Below are 23,572 nucleotides of genomic sequence, written 5' to 3'. Positions count from 1 at the left end.
TGCAGAAAAAAATATATAACACAGGTGAAGGATGTTCCTTTGTAGAGCTTGGAAAACATCCTTTGTTGGGCTGTAGCACCTACAATCCTCCAGCCATGGTTCACTAAGTTAGTAATGGAAAAGACTTTTTAAAAGCCTTCTTTGGTTTCTTATCAGGTGAAAGCCTGCTTTAGAAATTGAACTTTGAGGGATATTTATCATATTTATTGTATCAGAAGCAAACCAAGGGTACAGTTGGAATGTATTTAAAAAACACAAAGTTTTTTTTAACTTGGCATTATACTAAATGCCCTTTGCCCAGTAGCTGGCCACTTGGAGTGCCTCTGGTGTTGCTATAAGAAGGTCCTCCATGGTGCATGTGGCAGGGCTCAGGCTGCATTGTAATAGGTGGTATGAGGGGATGCCAATCATTGGGGATGACAACTTTGGGGATGCCAATAATTAATTGATGTATTATTAAACTTCTGGAATGATTGTTTAGCTATCTTATTTATTGATTCATATTACCAGCCAATGTCTTCTATTTTGTTTTAACTATAGGTATAAATATATTAATGTTGATTTGATGGCATTGAATGTTTGCCAATATTATGTTTTATGTTTGGAAGCTGTCCCGAGACCCTTTGAGGACAGAGGCTGGATTAAAAATAAATTATTATCATTATTACTACTATTACATGAAAGTCTCACTTATCTAACCTTTGCTTATCCAATGTTTTGTATTATCCAACGCAGTCTGTAACTTGCCAGGATCCACAGCTGTTTCAATACATTGCTATGTTTTAGTGCTAAATTTGTAAATACAGTAATTACTACATAACGTTACCATGTATTGAACTGCTTTTTCTGTTGATTTGTTGTAAAACATGATGTTTTGGTGCTTAATTTGTAAAATTGTAACATAATTTGATGTTTAATAGGCTTTTCCTGAATCCCTCCTTATTATCCATTTTTTTTTGCTTATCCAACGGTCTGCCAATCTGTCAGCTCACGACAGCTGGGCTCAATGATGACACGAGACTTCCATCGTAATCAAACAAAGAACTTTACTATCAGATACTCAGACACAGAAAAGCCGGGATTGCCTGGTCGCAGCAGGCAATCCCTTATATACACTCCCACCAGTTCGAAACGTGAACTCCCGCCAAACCCAAAACCCCGCGCAAAAGCTTCCCGCCACCAGACAACTGCTTCCCTCCAAGGCCACCAGCTGCAGAATCCTTATCGGGGTGAAACGTCAGGAGTCTAGTTTTCGGCGCCAAAGTCTGGGCTCCGGAAACTGGATCCTGACACCAATCCATTTATGTTGGATAAGTGAGACTCTAATGTATTATTATCTGATTTATTTTGAACCCTTCTACTAAAACTGGGATTCACAGTAGTCCACAGGAAAAGAAACTAAAATAAAGATGCAAAATGTTTTCTTAGAGCTCATCCTGTCTGGTCAAACATATAGTTGGTCATGGTAATTTTCACTTTTGTTTCCAAGATCCAGACAACACATTGATAATTCCAGGATGTTTCAGGCTCCCCCTCTAAATCTTTCTCCAAGTCTTTTTGTTCCTACCATCAAGGGTAGGCTTTTTGAAAGTAGTACTTTCTAGTCTGCCAGGCTTCTTCTTTATTCTCCCTTTAACCATTTTCTGCATGTCTTAAGTTAGTTCTGCAGTGCTTTTGTGCGTGAGCCAAGGTGATAGGAAAAGAAGATATAGGAAAAATGGTTTCTGCTACTCTAGAGATTAGGACATGGATTTCTGATTTCAAAACCCCATTTCAGCCAAAAATGTGCATATTTGCATGGCTGTATATCCCTGCAGTCAAGGAAAACTCATGATTTCACTCAAATACCCTGGTGTGGACTGTTCCGGTGCATGTATGCATTTTAAAATCCTGAAACAGCTGATCTGGGCTGTAAACAAATGGAATCATGGACAAACAATTGCCTAAATGAGAGCACAGATGGAAAACAGTTACAATGAGAACTCTCTGCAACCATTCCTTTGTTCTGATCTTTACGAAATTAAACAGAGCTTGAATATACAATAGAGTGAGAAGAGATGATAAGAAAGCTGCCTGTGTGTTCATTTAGATGTCTGCATGAGCACATATGAGGTCCAACACATCTCAGATAATCAATACAAAAAAAGTAAACTTCCACCGGATGTCCCCCGTCCATCCTGTGGATTTTTAAAATCCATTATAAACAAAGGTGTCAGGACAGATCTAGGGAAGTAATGCTACCCCTCTATTCTGCTTTGGTTAGACCACACCTGGAATATTGTGTCCAATTCTGGGCACCACAATTCAAGAGAGATATTGACAAGCTGGAATGTGTCCAGAGGAGAGCGACTAAAATGATAAAGGGTCTGGAGAAGAAGCCCTATGAGGAGCGGCTTAAGGAGCTGGGCATGTTTAGCCTGAAGAAGAGAAGGCTGAGAGGGGATATGATAGCCATGTACAAATATGTAAGAGGAAGCCACAGGGAGGAGGGAGCAAGCTTGTTTTCTGCTTCCCTGGAGACTAGGACGCGGAACAATGGCTTCAAACTACAAGAAAGGAGATTCCATCTGAACATGAGGAAGAACTTCCTGACTGTGAGAGCCATTCAGCAGTGGAACTTTCTGCCCCGGAGTGTGGTGGAGGCTCCTTCTTTGGAAGCTTTTAAACAGAGGCTGGATGGCCCATGAGGTCTCTTCCAACTCTTTGATTCTATGATTCTATGACAGCAAGGGACCATTTACCTAAACTAACAGGTCTGTGTTTGAATTTGCTGTCAGGTACCATGATTTTTTGTTCCACTTATTTGTCCCACATTTTTGACACTGCCTGGAAGTTCCCTTAAATGAATCAATCCATCTGCAATGTGGTCTTCTTCTTTACTTACTGCCTTCCTCTTTTCATAGCGCAGCTATCTTTTCCAATGAGGTATGCTATAACAAGTCCGATTGGAGTTGACTGTAAGTATTCTTTTTAAAAAAGAAACGTAACAGTAATAGTGACTAAGCTTTTGTTCTCCACCATGCCGCTAATTATTACTTTTTAAATGTAACATTCACAAATTCTGGAAAGGCTTTCAAAGGCCCCACTTCTGATTTAAAAGAGTCCACTGGATTGTATAAATTTTCTTTCTTTAATCACAACTGAAGAGATATTATCAGTGAGATTTAGGTCAGATGCTAACAGCAGCTTGACTATTTTTGGATAATACTTTATTCAAATGATGGGTTTAATTATCCATGAATTATGATGAAAGCCCCATGGGAACTGATCTGGCAAGCATGTCATGAGACCTGCAGCCCTTGTGAAGAATACTTTTCATATGGATGTGGAACTGAGTATTCTCATGAAAAAGTATCTCACCCCCATCCCAAACTACATATAAATTGAAGCCACAGTCAATGGCTTCACATTATCAAGTTGGTATGTTTTGATATTAGTGGGATGAGATATTAGTTCCTTCGAATATTTAGGTATTTATTTTTTGAAGAAATGTTTCCATTGCCTCCCAGCCCACATTAACACATTTGTTGTTATTTATTCATTCAGTTGCTTCATAGACCAGCCCATGCCAGAGATCCCTGTCGGCTGTCGCCACGCACAGGTCCTTCAAGGTGAAGCCAGTCACTTCAAGGATACCATCTATCCATTTTGCCCTTGGTTGGCCCCTCTTCCTTTTTCCTTCCATTTCCCCCAGTATCATTGTCTTCTCCAAGCTTTCCTATCTTCTAATTATGTGATCAAAGTACTTCATCTTTGCCTCTAATATCTTTCCCTCATGTGAACAGTCAGGCATTATTTCCTGGAGTATGGACTGGTTTGATCTTCTCGTGGTCCACGGCACTCTCAGAATTTTCCTCCAACACCACAGTTCAAAAGCCTAGTGAAAAGATTCTCTGCAATTATCCTTTTTCCTTTTCCCCCAAGTCCAGAATCAAAGATAGTATAATATTCAAACCAAATACTATATATCCACAGGGTGATTCAATCTAATATCATGTAGCACTAGAATTGCACCTAAGTGGACTCTACTGAATTACTTATGTGACTTCTGGAGTCCATGGATTGCACTGGGTCCTATTAAGGTTCAGCCTTTCACAGGAAAGGATGAACATTTATATAAGCCTTAAATCCTAGTTTGTTTTTGCTTACTTAAATTAGATGCTCTGTTACTGAGTGCTTTCTTGCAATAGCATAATTCTGCAACAGACCTTAGATTTTGGGCAGCAGAGAAGGAGGACATCTGCTGAAAAATGAGGCTGAGTGGATTTTATAATTACAATTTTTGGCCCCCGAGGACCTGAAGGAGGATCTCAATCTCTTGTAAAAATCTTTCAGCATGTTCTGATGCTTCCTTTCGCTTTAATCCTGATATATCTCAGTGCCCTTGAATGTTATCTATTTTTAATACCATCTGCTTTCAAGATAAAAATCTTCAGCCTTGCTCTCATGCCTCTCTTGTCCAGCAACTGGTTTGAGAGTTTCTGGTCCATAATTTCTGAACTTTGATTCTAAGTAGATATTTACAGGCCACAGACAATGGACAAATGTAATTAGGATTTTATGCAATGTGATATTGTTGTTGCCCTTTTGTAATTTTATATATATCCCCCCAAAGAAGGCGTTGAGAGTACACACAGACGAAAACACCTTAGGCTTTTTGATAAATAAAACAACCATCTTTTGAGAATCGTGAGATGTTTCTCTAGTGTACTTGACTGTCTCAATAAAACTTTTTTTTTACTCTCACAGTGTTGAATATCTTGTGTACATCAAGTTGTAACAATGCCCATTTTGCCCAGTTAAATTTAAAGTTGTAGCACAAAAACTGTGAAAAAAACAAAAGGGGGATTTTAAATACTTTACCAAGTGTTGAAAGCACTCAGCCAAATGACCTATTCCGAAATGGTGAAATTGTTTATTTCACTTCTGCCCTGTTCATTCATTCTTCATGAAGGTGTTCATGAAGAATGTTGTAAACATTGGGAAATAATTATTAAAATAAGCAATCCAGAGAAATAACACAACTCTTCTCATTTTTTTAAAAAATAAATGCATTTTTGCCTAGCACAAAGACAGTATCTAGGATGGGCAGACGTCAATGGAGCTTTCCAAGGTACTGAAACCTATGCTCCCTATAGGTTCAGCATTTTGGATAGCTTGTTTACACTTCAAACTCACTTCCACTCCTAGCAAATTCCCCATTCCCTTAGTATGGAAGGTTCTAGTCTCTTCTGGGCAGTACATAATCTTCGAGGAATTCAACAGAGGACATTTCAAAGGCTAAACAAGAATCTCAATAACCGCTAAAACAAAACAGAATGTTTCTTAAATAGTAGGTCATTGCTGTAGCAGACAGAAGGATATAGCCATACTTGTTCACTTAATAAATAAATAAAATCAGAGCTAGTGTCAGTTAAAATAGAGACAGGATACTTTTAATATCATAACATATGGCATGTATGGGGAAGGGGTTGACATTATGTCATACTTTACAAATGAGGTGTTAGGCAAGATGTAAGCAAGGAACCCGTGACCTTCATGCAACCAAATTCAAGAGAACAAGCAGTTACTGATGGATTAGCTACAGATCTTTTTGAAAGTCATTTTTTCAGCAATAAAAGATTACTTCATGAGCTCTAGAAACAAGAATAATCTCAGTAAATTTGGAGCTATGTTGAAAAAATGCATTTTACGTAGGAAATGAATTATACAGTTGTGTAAATAATATATACACACAGCATGAAATTAACATTTCAATTGAAATAGTTATACTTCTCCAAATTACTTACAGGTATCTAAGACCAGGAAGATTCTGGAAGGCATATCTATCAATATACACAAGATTGTTGGCTTTCTCAATTCTTCTGTGGGAAAAGGAAGAAGAAATATTCATTTGGAATTGGAATCATAAGGATTAGGAGCTTATTTGCCTATTAGTATGCTATCAGGTTATGTGAATGAGGCAATAAATAGTCTCTGTGATAATGCGTGTGCATACTATTGGAGTTCCCCTTCCACTTAAGAAGAGCTAACCATTCACATATGCAAGGAATAATTTAACCCGTCTCATCACATCTTTTTTTTTTATAAATGATCTTTATTCACATTTTCAGTATAAAAGCATTGAAAGTACAGGAGGTTGGGGGGGGGGGTGGGAGGGGGGAGGGGGGTGAGAAAAGAGGGGTGGATAGGGCAGGAAGGGGCGGGTAGATGAGGCTTCGGGGATGGGGTGAGGGGGGGGGAAGGGGTACAGCGTATATATATATGTGTCTATATATGTATACACATTTTTAAAAGTCTCATCACATCTTGACCACTCCTGCAAATAATTTCCATTGAACCCCAACATATATTGTACAAGTTCTATGGAAGGTACTGATCTAAAAAAAGACCATGCCCAAATGGGACAAAATATAAAGCCATGCTATGCAAAGATAGGGCTACAACTGCTCTTCAAATATCGGTCTGTCTTCTTGTGAGAAAACTAAACAATGGCTAAAGGTCAAGACAGAAGGAAACAAACACTATTCCAAGATCCATTTTGAAAGGCTCATCCCAGTAAATCTCCATGCAATGTTGAAGTTTGATTTGTCCTGGTTTTATTATACCCCTACTTTCCAATTCCATTTATTTATTTACTCACATTTCATAGAGTTTGGGAAGGTGGGAGAATGAGTCCGATTCTATAGTTTCCAAGGCATCATTCTGAGAGATTTCTCTGTTAAGAAAATGGAAACATGGGTCAACATAGCTGACGAATCCATGAAAGCACATGGAGTACAAATATAAATGAAAGGCAAAGGAAACCGGTAGAATTGGGCGAACTGCAAAGATCTACTGGAAGGGAACGCACACCATTGGGGAAAACACACTGGTAGGAGATTATGGGAGAGGGCCTTCTCTACTGTGGCAGACCCTCTCTTTAGAGACCCTTTTGGAGCTAACACTGGCGTTATTCCAGCTCCAAGTTAAAGTAGAGCTGTTCACTAAAGTTTTGGGGTCTGGCTGATTTCCATTTACGGTTACACATGTGTTTCAGTCTAGTTTAACTGATTTTAAATTGTCTTCTTTCAACCTATCAAAATGGTTTAATATGTGTCGGTCTGCTTAATTTATTTTTTACAGTTTTACATTTTTAATTTGATTTTACTGTATGTCACCCTGAAATGTTTTTAGACCTAGCTCAGGCTAAATATAAATAATCCTATTGATAGTCCCAGCTAAGAAGATTCATTCACTCAAGTGCAGATATACAGAATCTTATTGTTTATTATTACTCTAACAATGGGATTCATACCCAAACTGTTTAAAAATAAAATTATACTTGTGAAAGCTAGTTGAATAGATGAGAGATGGGAGAGACTTCATCAGCTTTGGCTCTAATGAAGGGATGGTTACCTTGTGTTTCTTCAGGTGATTTTGGACTTCAGCCCCTACCATCTCTTAAGAATTCTTCAGCATTGGTTAAATTGGGGTGGGACTCCCAGTCTAACACTTGGAAAGGTACAAGCAGCCTACCCTAGGACGCTTCTTGGCAGGGGGTTGGACTGGATGGCCCATGAGGTCTCTTCCAACTCTTTGATTCTATGATTCAACCCTTGTTCTAATGCTGGAGGTAGACATACAACAGCACATGAATGTAAAATGCACTAAACCAGTTCAGACCATGAAGGGAATGGAATAGGAGAAACACATTTTTGAGTGCTCACCTGTGTGGCATATTGGTTTGCTGTTTGACTATTTATGTATAGTATTTATATTTCACCATTCTCACCCCAAAGGGGACTCAGGGTGGATTACAGAACACACATACAGCAAACATTCAATGCCAATTATACGCTGACAAGACAAACAACAAATAGAGGTACATATATGTAGGTTTTCCCCATTTTTCAGCATTTTTGGAGGCTATGCTTGGTTCTGGCCACGGGGGTGGGGGGTGGTGGTGGTGGGGGGTGGGTGGGGTGGTGGTGCTGTTGCTCCATCTCCTTGTCAAAAAGCTTTCTTTGTTCATACACTTTTCCTCCTTTTTCTGATTGAAATGCCATGCCTAAAACACCTCCCCTCTTTAATGTGGTTCCTATTTATCTACTCACATTGCTATTTTCGATCTGCTAGGTGGGTGGTGAGCAGGGCTGGAGATCAGGAGCTCACCCTGAACCAGCTTTGAACTGTCAACCTTGTCAGGAGAAAATGCCTTTAGACCATGGCCATATAGCCCGAAAAAACCTACTACAACCCTGTCAACCTTTCGATTGGCAAGATTTACTGCAGCTGCAGCTGGTGATTCACCTTCTGTGCTAAAGACTATGATTTTGAAGACCAGGGTTTTAATTCCCACTTGGCCACAGAGACCTACTGGCTGAATTTGGGCAACTTACACTCTCTTAGCCACAGAAGAAGGCAATCTTGGAATCGTCCTAAGTCAGAAATGATTTGAAAGCACACAGTAACAGAGCCCTCAGGGATATGAATTGCTATACTTGCATGGGAATTATGAGAACTCAGATTTAATGTGTTAAAATTAATTTGTTACCCTGTTCATTAATATTTTGCAATGCCAAATCTAACATTAGTAAATTTAATTATTAAATGCCAGCAATGTTAATTTTTTTGATGTAATGATGAGTGCTTCATGTTATTTTAATTTATCATTTTTGGGGTGAGTTTAATATCTTTTAAAATTTTGAATGTGTTAAAAATGAACAGCTTTATTAACAGTTAGTGTAACAAATTAATTTTATAATTTCTCCCAATATTTTAACATTAGCAAATGATTGTTAAATATGATTTAACATTAATACAATTGCATTCATGCTAACAATTCCAAGCTGTGAGACTAATGACAGCATATGCCATGTGCAGAATATCTTAATAACACACTTCTGTTAAGTACATGGCCCTTAAGTGCTGAATTTTTCCCTTAGCACAACACAATGGCCAGACTCCTCTTAGTATCATGATTGTACCCTCTCAATTGCTGTGCAGCACAGATATTCAGTTTATGGCTGCACTAGCAATGTTCTGCAAGCGTAACTCTTCCACATGTATTTGTGCATTCTTGAATGGTACAAGAGTATTTACCAGTGTCTTCAAGATTTTATATAATTCACTAGGATTTCTCCATTGGGAGAAATGCATTGAAACAGTGTGAGAAACAGTGATGGAAATCATGTCAGAGGAGGCAAAAAAGGGAAGGCAATTCTCTCTTAGGGGAAAGGAGCTTGTTTATCTTCCTGAAAGCACCATATCCCATTCCTGAGTCCGGATATTCCAGCAGAGGTGCTGCTTCCATGAGCACTGTGCATGTAACTCCAAATTCTTGCTTTATAGGACTTTCTAGTGAGCTAATACACTCTACTGGGCTAAATGCATATTCCAGCACACATTGAAGGCATGTGTACAACCCCCTTTTTATCCCACTTCCTTCCAGAATTTCAAGTCTGTGTAGATGGGGGCTAGGATTTCAGAATATTTCCCATTGAACCACAGGCTTGTAAGGAGGTATAATGAAAAATGTGGAGTAAATTACATAATTGCACAATGACAGTATTAAATAAAAAGATGGTCTAGTCCAACCAATATGTAATTACTTAAATGTAGATTTATACCCAACAAGCACAATGTAGGAACTTAGTCATTCTTATCTTATCCCTTCTCTTTTGGAAGGGTTCCAGAAAACATTCATTAGTTGTTTCCCCTGAGAGAAGGACAAAACCTCTTGAGCTCCATAGCCCAAAAACAGAAGAAGAATTTTATGTGTTCGATTGCCCTACTACTAGGCCAAAGCATGTGCTAGACTTTGCCTTTGATTGAACACACAAAACCATTTCCCAAAAGACATCCAAACAGAAAATAACAGCTGATAAGGTTTGTTTCTAGCAAGGTCTGTGAGGGAGCAAGAAATGGGAAATGCCTGTTAAAGTGGTGGAAGACACTCGACAAACTCAGGACTTCTCATCTTCCCTGCTTATTCCCCTGCCATCGAGTATCAGGCAAAATGTTGCGGCATTTCTCTCCCCTCCAAATTTCTGGTTATATAATCACAGAATGAGGTTCCTCTGCTTCAGCCCAGCATAGCAGTTAAAATAATTTTAAACCACCAGGACTATGAAGACCAGTTATTTAGTCAAATAGATAATTAACAAGAACTTTTTACCCAGTGTTTCAAGCAATCCAAAAAGAGATTATTTGAAATATTTTGCCCTCTTAGTCTCTTGCAAATTAAAAAGAAGGGAAGGGAGGTGGAGGGGAAAAAAAGAACATGGCGGCACATTTAAGACTAACTGGTTTTAATTTCAGCAGGAGCTTCCTTGGATATAAACCTTCAGATGCAATACAGACTGGTATTTAAAGCCTCAGGTTATGGAGCAAATTGAAAAAGTTTTGGAGTAGGGTGGGGGTGGGGTGGGGATTTTACTTGATGAAATCCAGAAATATGCAACTCTGTTGCTCTCCCGAAATGGTTGAGAGGGATGGTATTTGAGATCTTTGCCATGGTCAGTTTGTGCTGACGTATAAAAGCAATAAATCTAGTTACCAAAAGTTTATCTGGGTTCAAAACTGTAATAAGAGCAGTAGTGAACATGTATTGTCGAAGGCTTTCATGGCCGGAATCACTGGGTTGTTGTAGGTTTTTTCAGGCTATATGGCCATGTTCTGGAGGCAATTTTTCTCCTGACGTTTCGCCTGCATCTATGGCAAGCATCCTCATTTTTCCTACTTCCAACAGACCTCACTACTTCTGAGGATGCTTGCCATAGATGTGGGCGAAATGTCAGGAGAAAAATTGCCTCCAGAACATGGCCATATAGCCCGAAAAAACCTACAACAACCCAGTAGTGAACATTCTTGTATTAATATAGATCAGGCATGGGCAAACCTTTTTGCCTTGGGGTCACATTGTGGGCCCGATCAAGAGGGCTGGGCTAGGAGGGAGAGCACCAGGGATGCGCTGGGTGAGATGGGCCTGGGAGGAACAGGGCCTGTGAGAGGGTGGACCTCGGAGGGGGCAGGGCAGGACCTGGGTCATCCTCAGGTTGTCCTCCTGGCTTAAGGATAGGGCTGCTCGACCCATCCTTATGCTGGGAGGACAATTAGACATGCAGCAACTGCTCCTTGATCCTCCCCCCCCCCCGATCTTTGGGCTCTCATCTCAGCAGTATGCTGGGAGGAGGGCAAGACAGGTGACACCTGAGAAAACTCTAGAGGGCTCTCAGTCACTGTGTTCTTTCCTTGGGCCATCCTCTCAGCATAAGGACAGGGCCGCTCACATTGTCTTTAAACCAGGAGAAGAACAAGACATGAGGTGGCTGAGAGTGCTCCCAGCTGCTGTATGCCTTCCTCCCCATCCTTTCTGCATAAGGACATGGATAGGGAAAATGAGGAGGGCCTGAGGTAGGTGCCCATGGGGCCGCATTCGGCCCCTGGGCCTTAGTTGGCCCATGCCTGATATAGATGTAGTGTGCCATGACGTTATTATAGAATCATAGAGTTGGAAGAGCAATCCAGTCCAACCCCCTGCCAAGAAGCAGGGAAATCGCATTCAAAGCACCCCCAACAGATGGCCATCCATCCTCTGTTTAAAAGCTTCCAAAGAAGGAGCCTCCATCACACTCCGAGGCAGAGAGTTCCACTGCTGTACAGCTCTCACAGTTAGGAAATTCTTCCTAATGTTCAGATGGAATCTCCTTTCTTGTAGTTTGAAGCCATTGTTCTGCGTCCTAGTCTCCAGAGCAGCAGAAAACAAGCTTGCCCCCTCCTCCTTATGACTTCCTCTCACATATTTGTACATAGCCCTCATCATGTCTCCTCTCAGTCTTCTCTTCTTCAAGCTAAACATGCCCAGCTCTTTAAGCCGTTCTCCAGACCCTTGATCATTTTAGTTGCCCTCCTCTGGACACATTCCAGCTTGTCTACATCTCTCTTCAATTGTGGTGCCCAGAATTGGACACAATATTCCTGGTGTGGTCTAACCAAGGCAGAATAGAGGGGTAGCATGACTTCCCTGGATCTATGCTCCTGTTGATGCAGGCCAAAATCCCATTGGGTTTTTCTGCCGCCGTATCACATTGTTGGCTCATGTTTAACTTGTTGTCCATGAGGACCCCAAGATCTTTTTCACATGTACTCAAGCCACGCATCCCCCATTCTGTATCTTTGCATTTTCATTTTTGCCTTTGTTCATTATGGATTGGAATTTGGGAATATCTGTTTCTCTTTATAGTTTTCATTTGTAAATTCCTTGTCCATGATGGTGAACTTTTAAAGGTTGCTTAATAGCCTGTCTCAGTGGGCTCAGCAAAACATTCCATAGGACAGAATTCCAGAAAATTTCACCACCAAAATAATAATAATAATGATATGATTGCCTGTCAGTCTGATATATTTGAAAGGGGAGTTCAGTCAGGTTTTATGTGCATTATCTATTGGTTCATTGGCTTGATTTCAGAGTTTGCCCAGAACACGGGCTTGTAAGTGATTCTGCTTCTATGTATATTTAATGAACGTAGGTCTGTCATATGTGGGTATACAAATGGGCTTTCAAAATATGCTGGTAAACATTTTTCTTGGTGAAGGATACACAGGAGAAGGGACACACTTTAATTAAGCTTATAAACAACTCAGAGGATGAGAGAAAATGCAGAAAAAGAAAGAGAAGAGAAAGAAAAAGTAACACAACTCCCTCATATATAAATTATCCACTCACACCAAGATATACCATTAAGTGGAAACTCTATTGCTAATTCCACTACATTACACATGATGATGATGCTGGGAACAGCAGGTGCTTTATAGCGACACAGTATATTTCAAGGTTTTTATAAATAATCCTCCCCTTCAAACACTAAATTAAACAAATGTGTGGGTTTTTTTTAAAAAAAAGAATAAAAACAAAAAAACACAACCCATTCTCTTATGGGGGAAATATGCATCTTCTTTTAACATTATGAGCTGCCTCGGCTGCAGTTCACCCAAGCCGAACAAGTAGATGCAGCTCCTACCTCCCCAAATTCAACCCACCATTCTCAAAAGGACTATTTCCATTTCAAAATGCAGCAGGTTTCAAGTAATTACTATCTTTATTGTGTAATTTATCTAACAAAAGAAAGGGAGTGGAGCTGGGGGTGGGATAGGATCCTGTTTTGATGAGCCTTGCATTTCAACAGAGAAGCATGAAGGAATCAGAAAAAAATATCTGCATAATTTGTGGACAGAGAAATCATGGGGCAAGAGACCTTTTAAATCACAGGCTGGGAAAAATGTGGTTCTTTGAACATTTAGGGCAAAGGCTTTAAAATGCAGTCCCAGAAGCACCTCAAAGCCCACAGACCCTAAACATTTCTAAAGTATGTTTTGCACCCATCTTCAGGCAGTTCCCCCCTCAAAAACCAGCCTGAAGTATCTGAAAAAAAGAAGAATAAAAGAATTGCCCTAAATTGGCCAACGTGATAGCCAGATGTTACTTCACTTCACAAAGTTCAGGGGATATATTGTTGTCATGAGTTCGAAGCCAGCCCGGGCTGGAGTGGGTGTCCAGCCATTGTGTAGCCCATTGTCGACCTTTGCAACCCGAAAGACAGTTGCATCTGTCAAGTAGGAAAATAAGGCACCACCTTGTGTGGGAGGCTAAATTTAACTAATTTATGAGGCCATAAAGAAAGAAGACTCCGGGGAATGTGGAATGCGGAAGAACTTCATCGGTGTCGTTGATGGACGATGAAAAGCAGCAGCTCCCCTGGCGGCCAGAAAAAAAGTTAAATAGCCTTTGTCTGTTAAATGTTGTTTGTCAAACTGGCATTGAATGTTTGCCATATATGTGTTTACTGTAATCCGCCCTGAGTCCCCTGCGGGGTGAGAAGGGCGGAATATAAGAACTGTAAATAAATAAAATAAATAAATAAATTGTTGTCATTGTTGTCGTTATTATTATTATTTGATACACAGCAAGATTAGTTCACAGCAAACACGATCACTATGCTGGCTGTTGTATTGGATCACACGTTGGACACTTCCCAAGTGTCTAGGACTATGTGATGTATCGGCAAATAATGCGTGCAGATCCCAGTAGGGTGCCCTTGTAATGGTAATTTTGTCAGCACCGATTGTGTTTAAGTGCAGGCCAAGGTCTTTAGGCACTGCACCCAATGTGCCAATTGGCACATTCAAGATTATGAAGAGGGAAGAAAAACATGATATTTCTCTTTCTATTAAAAATCTCTTTTGGATTTTGAAATACTTTTTTGCTTTTAAAGTTTTATATAGTTTAGAAAAAATAATAAAAAGGGAGAAATATTTTGCCATTGTGTACCACCTTCCTGTGGTAAGCCAGAATTAATTTGAATGAATTATCTCTTAATATTGAAAGCCTCCACAGAACACCAGCACTTCTCCATAAACAGTTTAAAAAATACCTCGTATTGTCTCTTTTCGTGCATGACCCAAGAATTACCATAGCAACTTGTCTCCCAATTAGCCTTCCTTTGCTCACAATCTATATAATTAGACAAGGTCAGCCTCAGAATGAATACTATGGATTGTGTTAAAGGGCGCCAGCAAATCAAGACGAGTAAGAAAAATAAGTGGGCAATTGGATCATTTCCATTCTGGGAAGGAAAAAGCTTTTTGAAAAAGAAGATGCACAAAATAAGATCATAACAACAAAATAGTAGCATGCAGATAACTATATGCATGCAAAAAGATTCCTGAACATTTAAATGAGGGGAAAGTATTGTAATTCCATCACTACATCCAATTGTGCATTTACACAGGTGGTTCTTAACCTGTGGGCCATGGATCACCAATGGGCCATGAGGTCAAAAATCTGGTCCACAAACCTCCTTCCTCTTTATTTATTTTATTTATTTTATTTCCGCTCCTTTCATGCCACCTGCCACTCCTTCCCTGTTGCTGACCACGGCATATGTTATGTATCAGAAACTAGAGCTGATGTGGTCTATCCAATCCAATTTTCTGAATCAGCACCCCAAACAGAATCTAAAGTTGACCAAAATTGATTCATAGGCCTTTTGGAACTAATGTTGGGGAGCGGTCCCTGGTCGAGTGGTCCCTGGTCAAAAAAAGGCTGGGAACCACTGATCTACACTGTAGAATGAATACAGTTTGAGGCCACTTGAATTGCCATGTCTCAATGCTATGGAATCATGAGAGTTGTAGTTTCACAAGATCTTTAGCTTTCTCTGCTAAAGAGTGGTAATGGCTCTCCAATCTCCAAATTCCAGGAATCCATAGTATTAAGCCATGGCAAGCAGGTGGTCTCAAACTGCATTAATTCTACAGTGTAGATACACTCCAAGTGCAAATAAGTATTGTTGACGTCAATGACATTTATTTATAGTCAAGCCATTTCCCAGCTTTCAGTGATTTGAGTGTGGCAATTGTACAGCTAAAAATCAAGCTCTATCTAAACAGTCAATAGGCTGCAATTTGGGATCTATTTGGATATAAAGTAGTCTTGTTTCTTTCCCTCAAATTAATGATGGGCATAGGCAACCACTGCAGGTTATGTAGCTGTGCTAGCATCCTTAGGGACCTTGGAAGTCAGAGATTCCACTGCATCACTTCCATGATTTCACCATGTTTGGAGCTTTCTCAGGAAAGGCCTTTTCCCAAAGTGACTTCAGATCACTTTTGATTCAATACCTTTTCTAAATATAAAAGAGTACAGGAGTCTCTGAAACATGACAACATTTATCTGCCCCTCCACTAAGGAAACTTGAGTGCATTTGCAGGCAACCTACCCCCTTATTTTCCAAAATAATTGAGCCATGTAGCCAGAGTAAACATCCTAGAGAACAACATGTAGCTTATAGCCTGCATTTTTTACTATCTTATCTAAGCCCCTTTCCACACAGCTGTATAAAATCCACATTGAACTGGATTATATGATAGTATGGATTATCTTCCTTGATATTCTGGGTTATATGGCCATGCGGAAGGGCCTCAAGAGTACAACTGTACTGTAGAATTCATGCAATTTGACCCCATTTTAACTGCCATGGCTCACTGCTATTGGATCATGCACCTGCACTGTTTAGCAGATCAAGCTAAAGACCTCTGGGGTGTGTGTGGATGGGCCCCCAGGAACATTCACGTTTTTTTAACACAAATGTTCCCACGACAAATGCCTGTCTGGAAGTGCCCTGAGTCCATGCTGCCATATAAGCCAGTTCAATTTGGATTTTATACAGCGGCGTGGAAGTGGTCAGAGAAAGCTAAAGGCCTTGTAGAACTACAACTCCCATAATTCCATAGCATTGAACCATCATAGTTAAAGTGGTGACAAGCTGCAGTAATTCTACAATGTAAATTCAGTCGTAATGAAACAATGGGATCTGAAGCATGAGGCACATCTACACTGCCTAGCTTGCCCAGCAGTGCCAAACTGTGTTTGGTGGTTGGGCCATGGAGATATCTCTTAGATGGCTGAGTTCTTATTGGGCTATCGTACAGAACCAATCTGGCATCCAGAATGCCAGATCAGGCCCACATTTCCGGTACATGCAGAAAGGCCCATTGCCTACTTAGCATTTGGCCACTGATTCCATGGGTCTTCATAGCTGTTGTATTTACACCTCTGGCTTTGAAACATTGGCCACCCTAGCTAAGTTCACAGCCTCCAGTTTTGCACAGCTGTCCTCTTGTTCTATTTGTTTTAAAGGTTTTGTAACAAATAAAACAGCTGTGGGTTACTGGCAGGGATAACAAAAATGACCACCCCATTTTTCTTAGATCTTACAGAAACTGTAAGAGGTATATCACTGTCAAGGTCTCTCCCACTGATAAGCCTTGGAGATAAAACAGCAAATTGCCAGGTGTTCCTAACTGGAAGAAGCAAAACAAGCTAGTTCAAAAGTGTTGTTGAGCCATGGTTGATCCCTTCTGCTTGCACATGGAGCCAGAACGATGTACTCTATATTTATCTGGGCAAACTTTGCTCTGTTCTTCCACTGCCATTTTTGAGGGCAAGATGGGGGCAAGATGGAGAGTATTTGGGCTAAGAAGGAGAATTCTTGGCATGGATTCATACCCCTCAAATTTCCTAGATAGCAGGTGGGTCTATATATATATATCTCCATAATCAAAATAAAATGTGCACAGTATGTATGCCATCAAAAGCCCGGTTAGTGAGCACCATTCCTGGTTAGTGAGCACCATGAACATGTAGTCCAGCCCCTGCCAATGTCCTCCCCAAACACCATACTGCCCACCATCCAAGGAATGCTTTCATTCAGGGCAATCTCATCCTAGATTTTACATGTTTTCTCCACCACAGACATCCCATTGTTTCTTAGTATCTCCATTGGTGTGGAATTTGCATGATCACACTCACTGCCGCTCCCTTAACCTTTTTTTACTTTTTTCGCCTCTGCACATCAAAGAGAGTAGAGCTAATCAGCTGGAGGAGTTTGGAGGGTTGGCTCCACATGATGGAAGTTATAGTTCATCCTGTGTCAAGTCAGAGCACTGTGACCCCCCACTGACAATGGACGTGGACCACATTTGGCACACAGAACTCCCATGACCTAAGAAAAATACTGGAGAGATTTGGAGGGAATTCACCTTGATTTATAACCGTTGTAGGTACTAGGATTTATACTTCACCTGCAATCAAAGAGCAGTCTTGATCCCAGCAAGAATGGCCCTTGACCTCACTTAGCACACAGAAACCCCATGACCAAGAAAAAATACAGAAGGGCTTTGGGGAAAATTCACCTTGATTTATAAGAATTATAGTTCACCTACAATCAGAGAGCACTGTGAACACAAACAACGGTGGATCTGCACCAACTTTGGTATACATACCCAATATGTCAAAATTTAATATTGGTGTGTTTTGGGGTGGCGGATTGGCCTTGACTGTTGTTAGTTGTAGGAACTGGGATTTATAGTTCACCTGCAATCAAAGAGCACTCTGGACCTCACCAATGAGGGACCTGGACCTAACTTGGCACACAGAACCCACATGACCAACTGAATGTACTGGTGGGATTTGACAGGACCGACCCACCATGGTGAGAGTTGTAATTCATCCTGCAGTCAGAAACCACACTGAACCCCACCAATGATGTATCTAGCGCAAACTTGCCCAAGATGACAAACTTTAAGTACTGATGGAGTTTCTTGGGGTTAACCTAGCATGATGTGAGTTGTAGTACACCCACAACCTTATGCATTTTGTAAAATAAAAATGACTTCTAATAACTCAGGCAATGCTGGGTACCCAAGCTAGCAAATAAATAAATAAATAAATAAATAAATAAATAAATAAGCAAACATCATAAATCATTTTTGCAATGTTCTGCCAATTTGTGAAAAAGATGCATCGCTGACTGGGCCAAAGTTCTGCTGCATTCTTAGTGATACTAAAAGCCTACTGCTGATGAAAATGCACCTGAAGAACTCTGGTTTGATTGGCACATCCTAGAAAGGTTGGAGTGCTTTTTCTGGCATGGTCTAAAAGCATATATAGATGTCTATCTGCAGTCAAATAATGATCTTTTCTCAGGACCACCAATGACAATTTGCTGCCTATAGTAGAGTAGGAAATTGGCCTTACACCCCACCCTCACTATCAAGGCCTCAAATCTCAAGCAAGTTAGTTTTGTAAGAATATCCATATCTTCCAGCATTTTTGGGATGGACAACTCCAGTTTCATTCGGTCTTCTCACTTTTTCAGTTTTTTTAATTGTTTAAATTTCTTTATTTTTATCCTGCTTTTATCCCATGGGTGGGATTCAAAACAGCGAATAATGGTTAAAACAACAGAAATTACATGACAAAACAAACAAACAAATCCTCCCAAACAAACAAATAACACATTACATAAACCATATAAGACATGCTTAATAAATACAAATCCAAGATAGCCTTACCCATAGCTACCTGGTCATTCCCTATTATGGGTTATCAGGAAAGGCCTGCTTCCATAGAAAGGTTTTGGCCTGTGCCTGAAAGACCAGTTGAGATTGGTCAATCACATCTCTTTGAGGAGGGAGTTCCAGAGGCGTGGGACCACCACCCAGAAGGCCCTCCTTCTCGTTCCCACCAACCATACTTGTGACAGTGATGGGACTGAGAGAAGGACCTCTCCTGATGATTTCAGGGCTGGTGTGGGCTGGTAGGAGGAGATCCAGTCCCTCAAGAAGGTTGGCCCGAACCATTTAGCACTTTATAGGCTAAAGCCAGCACCTTGAATTGTTGTTCTGGTTTCTCTATCCCATTTCTCCCTTTGCTCTCAATTTACTTCAATTGCTGAAAACTGAGTTCAATGTGCACAATTATTTGCATTCATTTAATTCCTCAGAGGGGAGAGGAGGGGCAGGATCTCACCTTTCTCTATAGGCTCAGGCAAAAGCAACTGTTTCAGACTCTCCTAGCTTTTGCTTTCTTCCTCATTAATAAATATTGTCATTTTAACCAGACTCTGATATTGCTTAACCACATGTATCTGGGCTTTCACACTCTCCAACATTTCACTGATGAAAAATCCAAATCTCCCACCTAGTATTCCCATTGTCAGAAAGGATCTTTCCAGGCTCGGAAAATGACTCTTTAAATGAGTTTAAAAGGTTGAGGATGAGGTTAAGGGTGAGTATAAAACAATCCCATCTCTTACTGTTTGCATATAGTTTCTTGGTATAAACAGGTAAAGTTAACAGATAGACTGAGATATTTCTGCTGTTGGGTTTGTTATGCAGTGAATGGATGAGAGAACCAATTATTTTTATATGTTTTTTTCTATTCAAATTAGTCTATAGTTCTATTCAAATTATGGACCTTTGGTGGCCATCCAGATACTGGTGACATAATTTCTGGCCTTCATACCAACACTTATAGTTTTTTCTTGGTTCAAAAATATTTGTTAGATGGAGGGGAAAAACATGAAAAGGTCATTTTCTACTGCTTGAGAGAAAATGCTTATATCAGGTCATGAAAATTCAGCAGTGTGCTCGTTGGCCTCAGGATAAGAGAAGGAATTCTGCATAATCTCTAGTAATGTAAATTAAGAGTGTACCACACAAATTGTTGCTCCTTCAGAGCATGCCCTTGAGAATTTGAGACTACAGTACCTACAGGAGCTTCGCTCTGCATTTCAATATTGGGGTCATGTCGATGGTATTCAAGAAGAGGAAGTGTATTAATTCCAGTCTAGTTAAAAGATACATGTAGCCCAGCTGCAAGGCATAGAGAGTGCACTTAGTTGTCTATACCCTCTCTCCCATTTACTAGTTGTGATTATTTGTGGTTACTTTTTAATCCTGCTTCTCCTACTTTTTAAAAAAGCCACAGTTTTATGGAAGATAACAGACATTATTACAAATAAATTCAACATTAATATCACTGAAAACATCAGATTCCTCAATAATCACTAGATGAAAAGAGTATGTCTTCACACCCTAAAAACACCAAAAAGGAAGATTAATCTGAAGTGAGTGTATTCCTTGGGATGGGAAGAATAGCTGAAAATATTCTTTAAAACGGTTAAAATATTTTGGGAAAATCTGGACAAAAGTGTCCTGGTAGATTACTGTTTTGACTGCTTAAGTTTTATTCCACACAAAAATATGCACACGATTTTTGCAAAGAAATTGAATTTTCTGTGCAGAACATATTTCAGCACACAATGCAATTTCCTGCACAAAACTGTATTTTCTCTGCAGAATGTTACATTTCTGTGCTGGAAATGCTATACTTAGTGGGAAGCTTCTTTTCTGTGTGGAAAGTTGTCATTTCATACAAAAAACCCTACATACATTTTATTTCTACAGGGCCTCAACCAGAAGCTAAACAACAACAACAGCAAACCCCACACAGGATAACACACAGCATAAAATCCCTCCTTGCCTCCCCGTTTCCTGGTGCATCAGTTCCTCATGCCAGGAGGATGAAAGGAGGACGTTAATGGTGGCCAGGTAAGTTTTGTTATTGGGATGACATGCAGCCACCCCAAAGCTCCCCAAACAAGACTTAAAAGTAAAAAAAACCCCTTACCTGGCTACCACTAAGGTCCTCCTTTCAGCTTTGTTGTTATTGGGATGGCATGTAACCACCCTCTCTGGGAAAGCTGGGGTTTTGGGTGGTTTGTGGAGACTAAAACCCATGCTGAAACAGATTTTACCCCTGTGTGGAATTGCGCTGAGAAGCTACCTGATATACATGTTTAAATATTTGAAAGGATGAGACATTGAGGAAGGGATCAAGCTTGTTTTCTGCAGCTTTGGAGATCAGAACACAAAGCAATGGATTCAAATTGCAGGAAAAAAATGATTCAACCTAAACACTAGGAAGAACTTCCTGATGGTAAGAGCTGTTTGACAGTGGGAAAAGCTGCTGCCTTGGAGTGTGGTGGAGACCCCGTCTCTGGAGGTTTTTAAACAGAGGCTGGATGGCCATCTGTCAGGGGTGATTTGATAATTGTGTCTTTTTGCATGGCAAAATGGTGTTAGGCTAAATGGTCCTTGGGCTCTCCTCTAATCATGGAATCATAGAATCAAAGAGTTGGAAGAGACCTCATGGGCCATCCAGTCCAACCCCCTGCCAAGAAGCAGGAATATTGCATTCAAAGCACCCCTGACAGATGGCCATCCAACCTCTGTTTAAAAGCTTCCAAAGAAGGAGCCTCCACCACACTCTGGGGCAGAGAGTTCCACTGCTGAACGGCTCTCACACTCTCATGTTCAGGTGGAATCTCCTCTCTTGTAGTTTGAAGCAATTGTTCCGCGTCCTAGTCTCCAAGGAAGCAGAAACCAAGCTTGCTCCCTCCTCCCTGTGGCTTCCTCTCACATATTTATACATGGCTATCATATCTCCTCTCCGTCTTCTCTTCTTCAGGCTAAACATGCCCAGCTCCTTAAGCCGCTCCTCATAGGGCTTGTTCTCCAGACTCTTAATCATTTTAGTCGCCCTCCTCTGGACACATTCCAGCTTGTCAATATCTCTCTTGAATTGTGGTGCCCAGAATTGGACACAATATTCCAGGTGTGGTCTAACCAAAGTGGAATAGAGGTGTAGCATGACTTCCCTAGATCTATAATGATTCTATGACTTCAACTTTTGGGTGGGAGGACACCAATAGATAGCAGGTTCTGCAGCCTCTATTTCAACAAAAACATGTTAAAGGTATTGCTGCATTTTCCTCCCCCTCCTTTTCCTTCTTCACACCTGCAACTGTTTATATAGATTTTCCTTGCCTTGCAGCCTTTCAGACCACATAATTATAGCACTGTTGTTCAATTTTAACTGCTATGGGTCTATCGTGTAGAATTCTAGAAGGAGCAGTTTAGGAAGGGACATTTACCTCCCATGTGCAGTGTAGAATTATCACAGTTTAGCACCACTTTAACAGCCATACCTCTATCCTATGGAATTTTGAGAGATTTAGTTTCTTGTAGCACCAGAACTGTTTGACAGAGAAGGTTAAATATCTTTTTAAAAAACTCTACAGATCTCAGAATGCCATCTCATTGAGCCATGACAGTTAATGTGGGGTTAAATTGCTTAATTCTGCAGGGTAGATACAACCTTAGACTTCTCAACTTAGGAGCTCTTGTGTCCCACTAAAGTACAAAACCTAAATTTCCTAGGATGTTGGTACATAAATACATTGGTATATACATGGAGTACAGCACTGCAGATAGTATGAAAGGGCCCCAGAAGCCATTTGTCCCCCTCGCCTAAAGTCTGGGAAACGAGGCAATTATCTGGGGAGCAAGACTATGTGATGAAAGTGGCAAATACCAATAAACAAAAGACAACGAACCAAGCAAAACCCTAAACAGGGGAAGTAACTTTCATCTAAGAACTAAGCCCTGCGCAGTGGCATCTCTGTAGGGAGAAGATTTCCAGCACAGCGGCAATGAAAATGGAAGGGCGAGTGATGAATATGCAAATGAGACCAATCAGCATCAATGGCATCTGCAGAGGAGAAGTAGCAATGAAATGTGAAATAGCTCACAAATCAAAAATATCACCCATAAAACATTCATCGGGAAGTATTCATGGTAATGTAGGGACACAAACTATCTAATCAAGTGATATATTTGCATATAAAACAGGGGACCCCTTGGGTGCGCTTCGTGCTTCTGCCCCGTAAGATCATGAACACAAAGACATGGGCGCAAAATGAGATTAAACTCGACGGTAGGCTATTTAAAGGGAATGGCTATTAATAATATGATGCCTCCATGTGGTAAAAGACATTTTGCCTAGAGTATACAAATTAGATACTTCAATACACATAACAGAACACTTGCATTAGCCCGTAGCTGAAATGCTTTTTTTTTCTTAAAAAAAAAAGTCCCACAATGGATGCATTTGCAGCAGAGGTTGAGTGAATTAAAAAATTCATGTCTATGAGATGCAAGGATAGCTTCAAATAGGCTCTCAAGAACCCAGCTGCGGCGCTATCCACAAAAGAAGAGCCGGAGAGAAAACACCATTGTGCTGAATTCTGCAAGGGAGAATGAAGGTTTTTTTCCCCCACTGAGAGAAATGTTTTTTACATTGGAAAAACATAAAAGACAGTTCTACTGCAGGATCGAACATCAA

General features: G+C 40.4%; 1 protein-coding gene across 1 annotated transcript in view; it reads right to left on the bottom strand.

Annotated features, from left to right (window-relative positions):
- The window catches only part of FSHR (follicle stimulating hormone receptor), a 108,999-nt gene that overhangs the window by 41,025 nt on the left and 44,402 nt on the right, over positions 1–23,572 (bottom strand). The window contains exons 3-4 of the mRNA XM_067463236.1: positions 6,644–6,718; positions 5,790–5,861 (exon numbers count right to left, since the gene is read on the bottom strand). Of these exons, the coding sequence (XP_067319337.1) occupies positions 5,790–5,861; positions 6,644–6,718 (147 nt within the window). The remainder of the gene's footprint in view (positions 1–5,789; positions 5,862–6,643; positions 6,719–23,572) is intronic.

This window comes from Anolis sagrei, chromosome 1 (assembly GCF_037176765.1).
Source record: "Anolis sagrei isolate rAnoSag1 chromosome 1, rAnoSag1.mat, whole genome shotgun sequence".
Lineage (NCBI taxonomy): Eukaryota > Metazoa > Chordata > Lepidosauria > Squamata > Dactyloidae > Anolis > Anolis sagrei.
The sequence above is the reverse complement of the archived record's forward strand: the minus strand, read 5'-3'. Positions and strand labels throughout refer to the sequence as shown.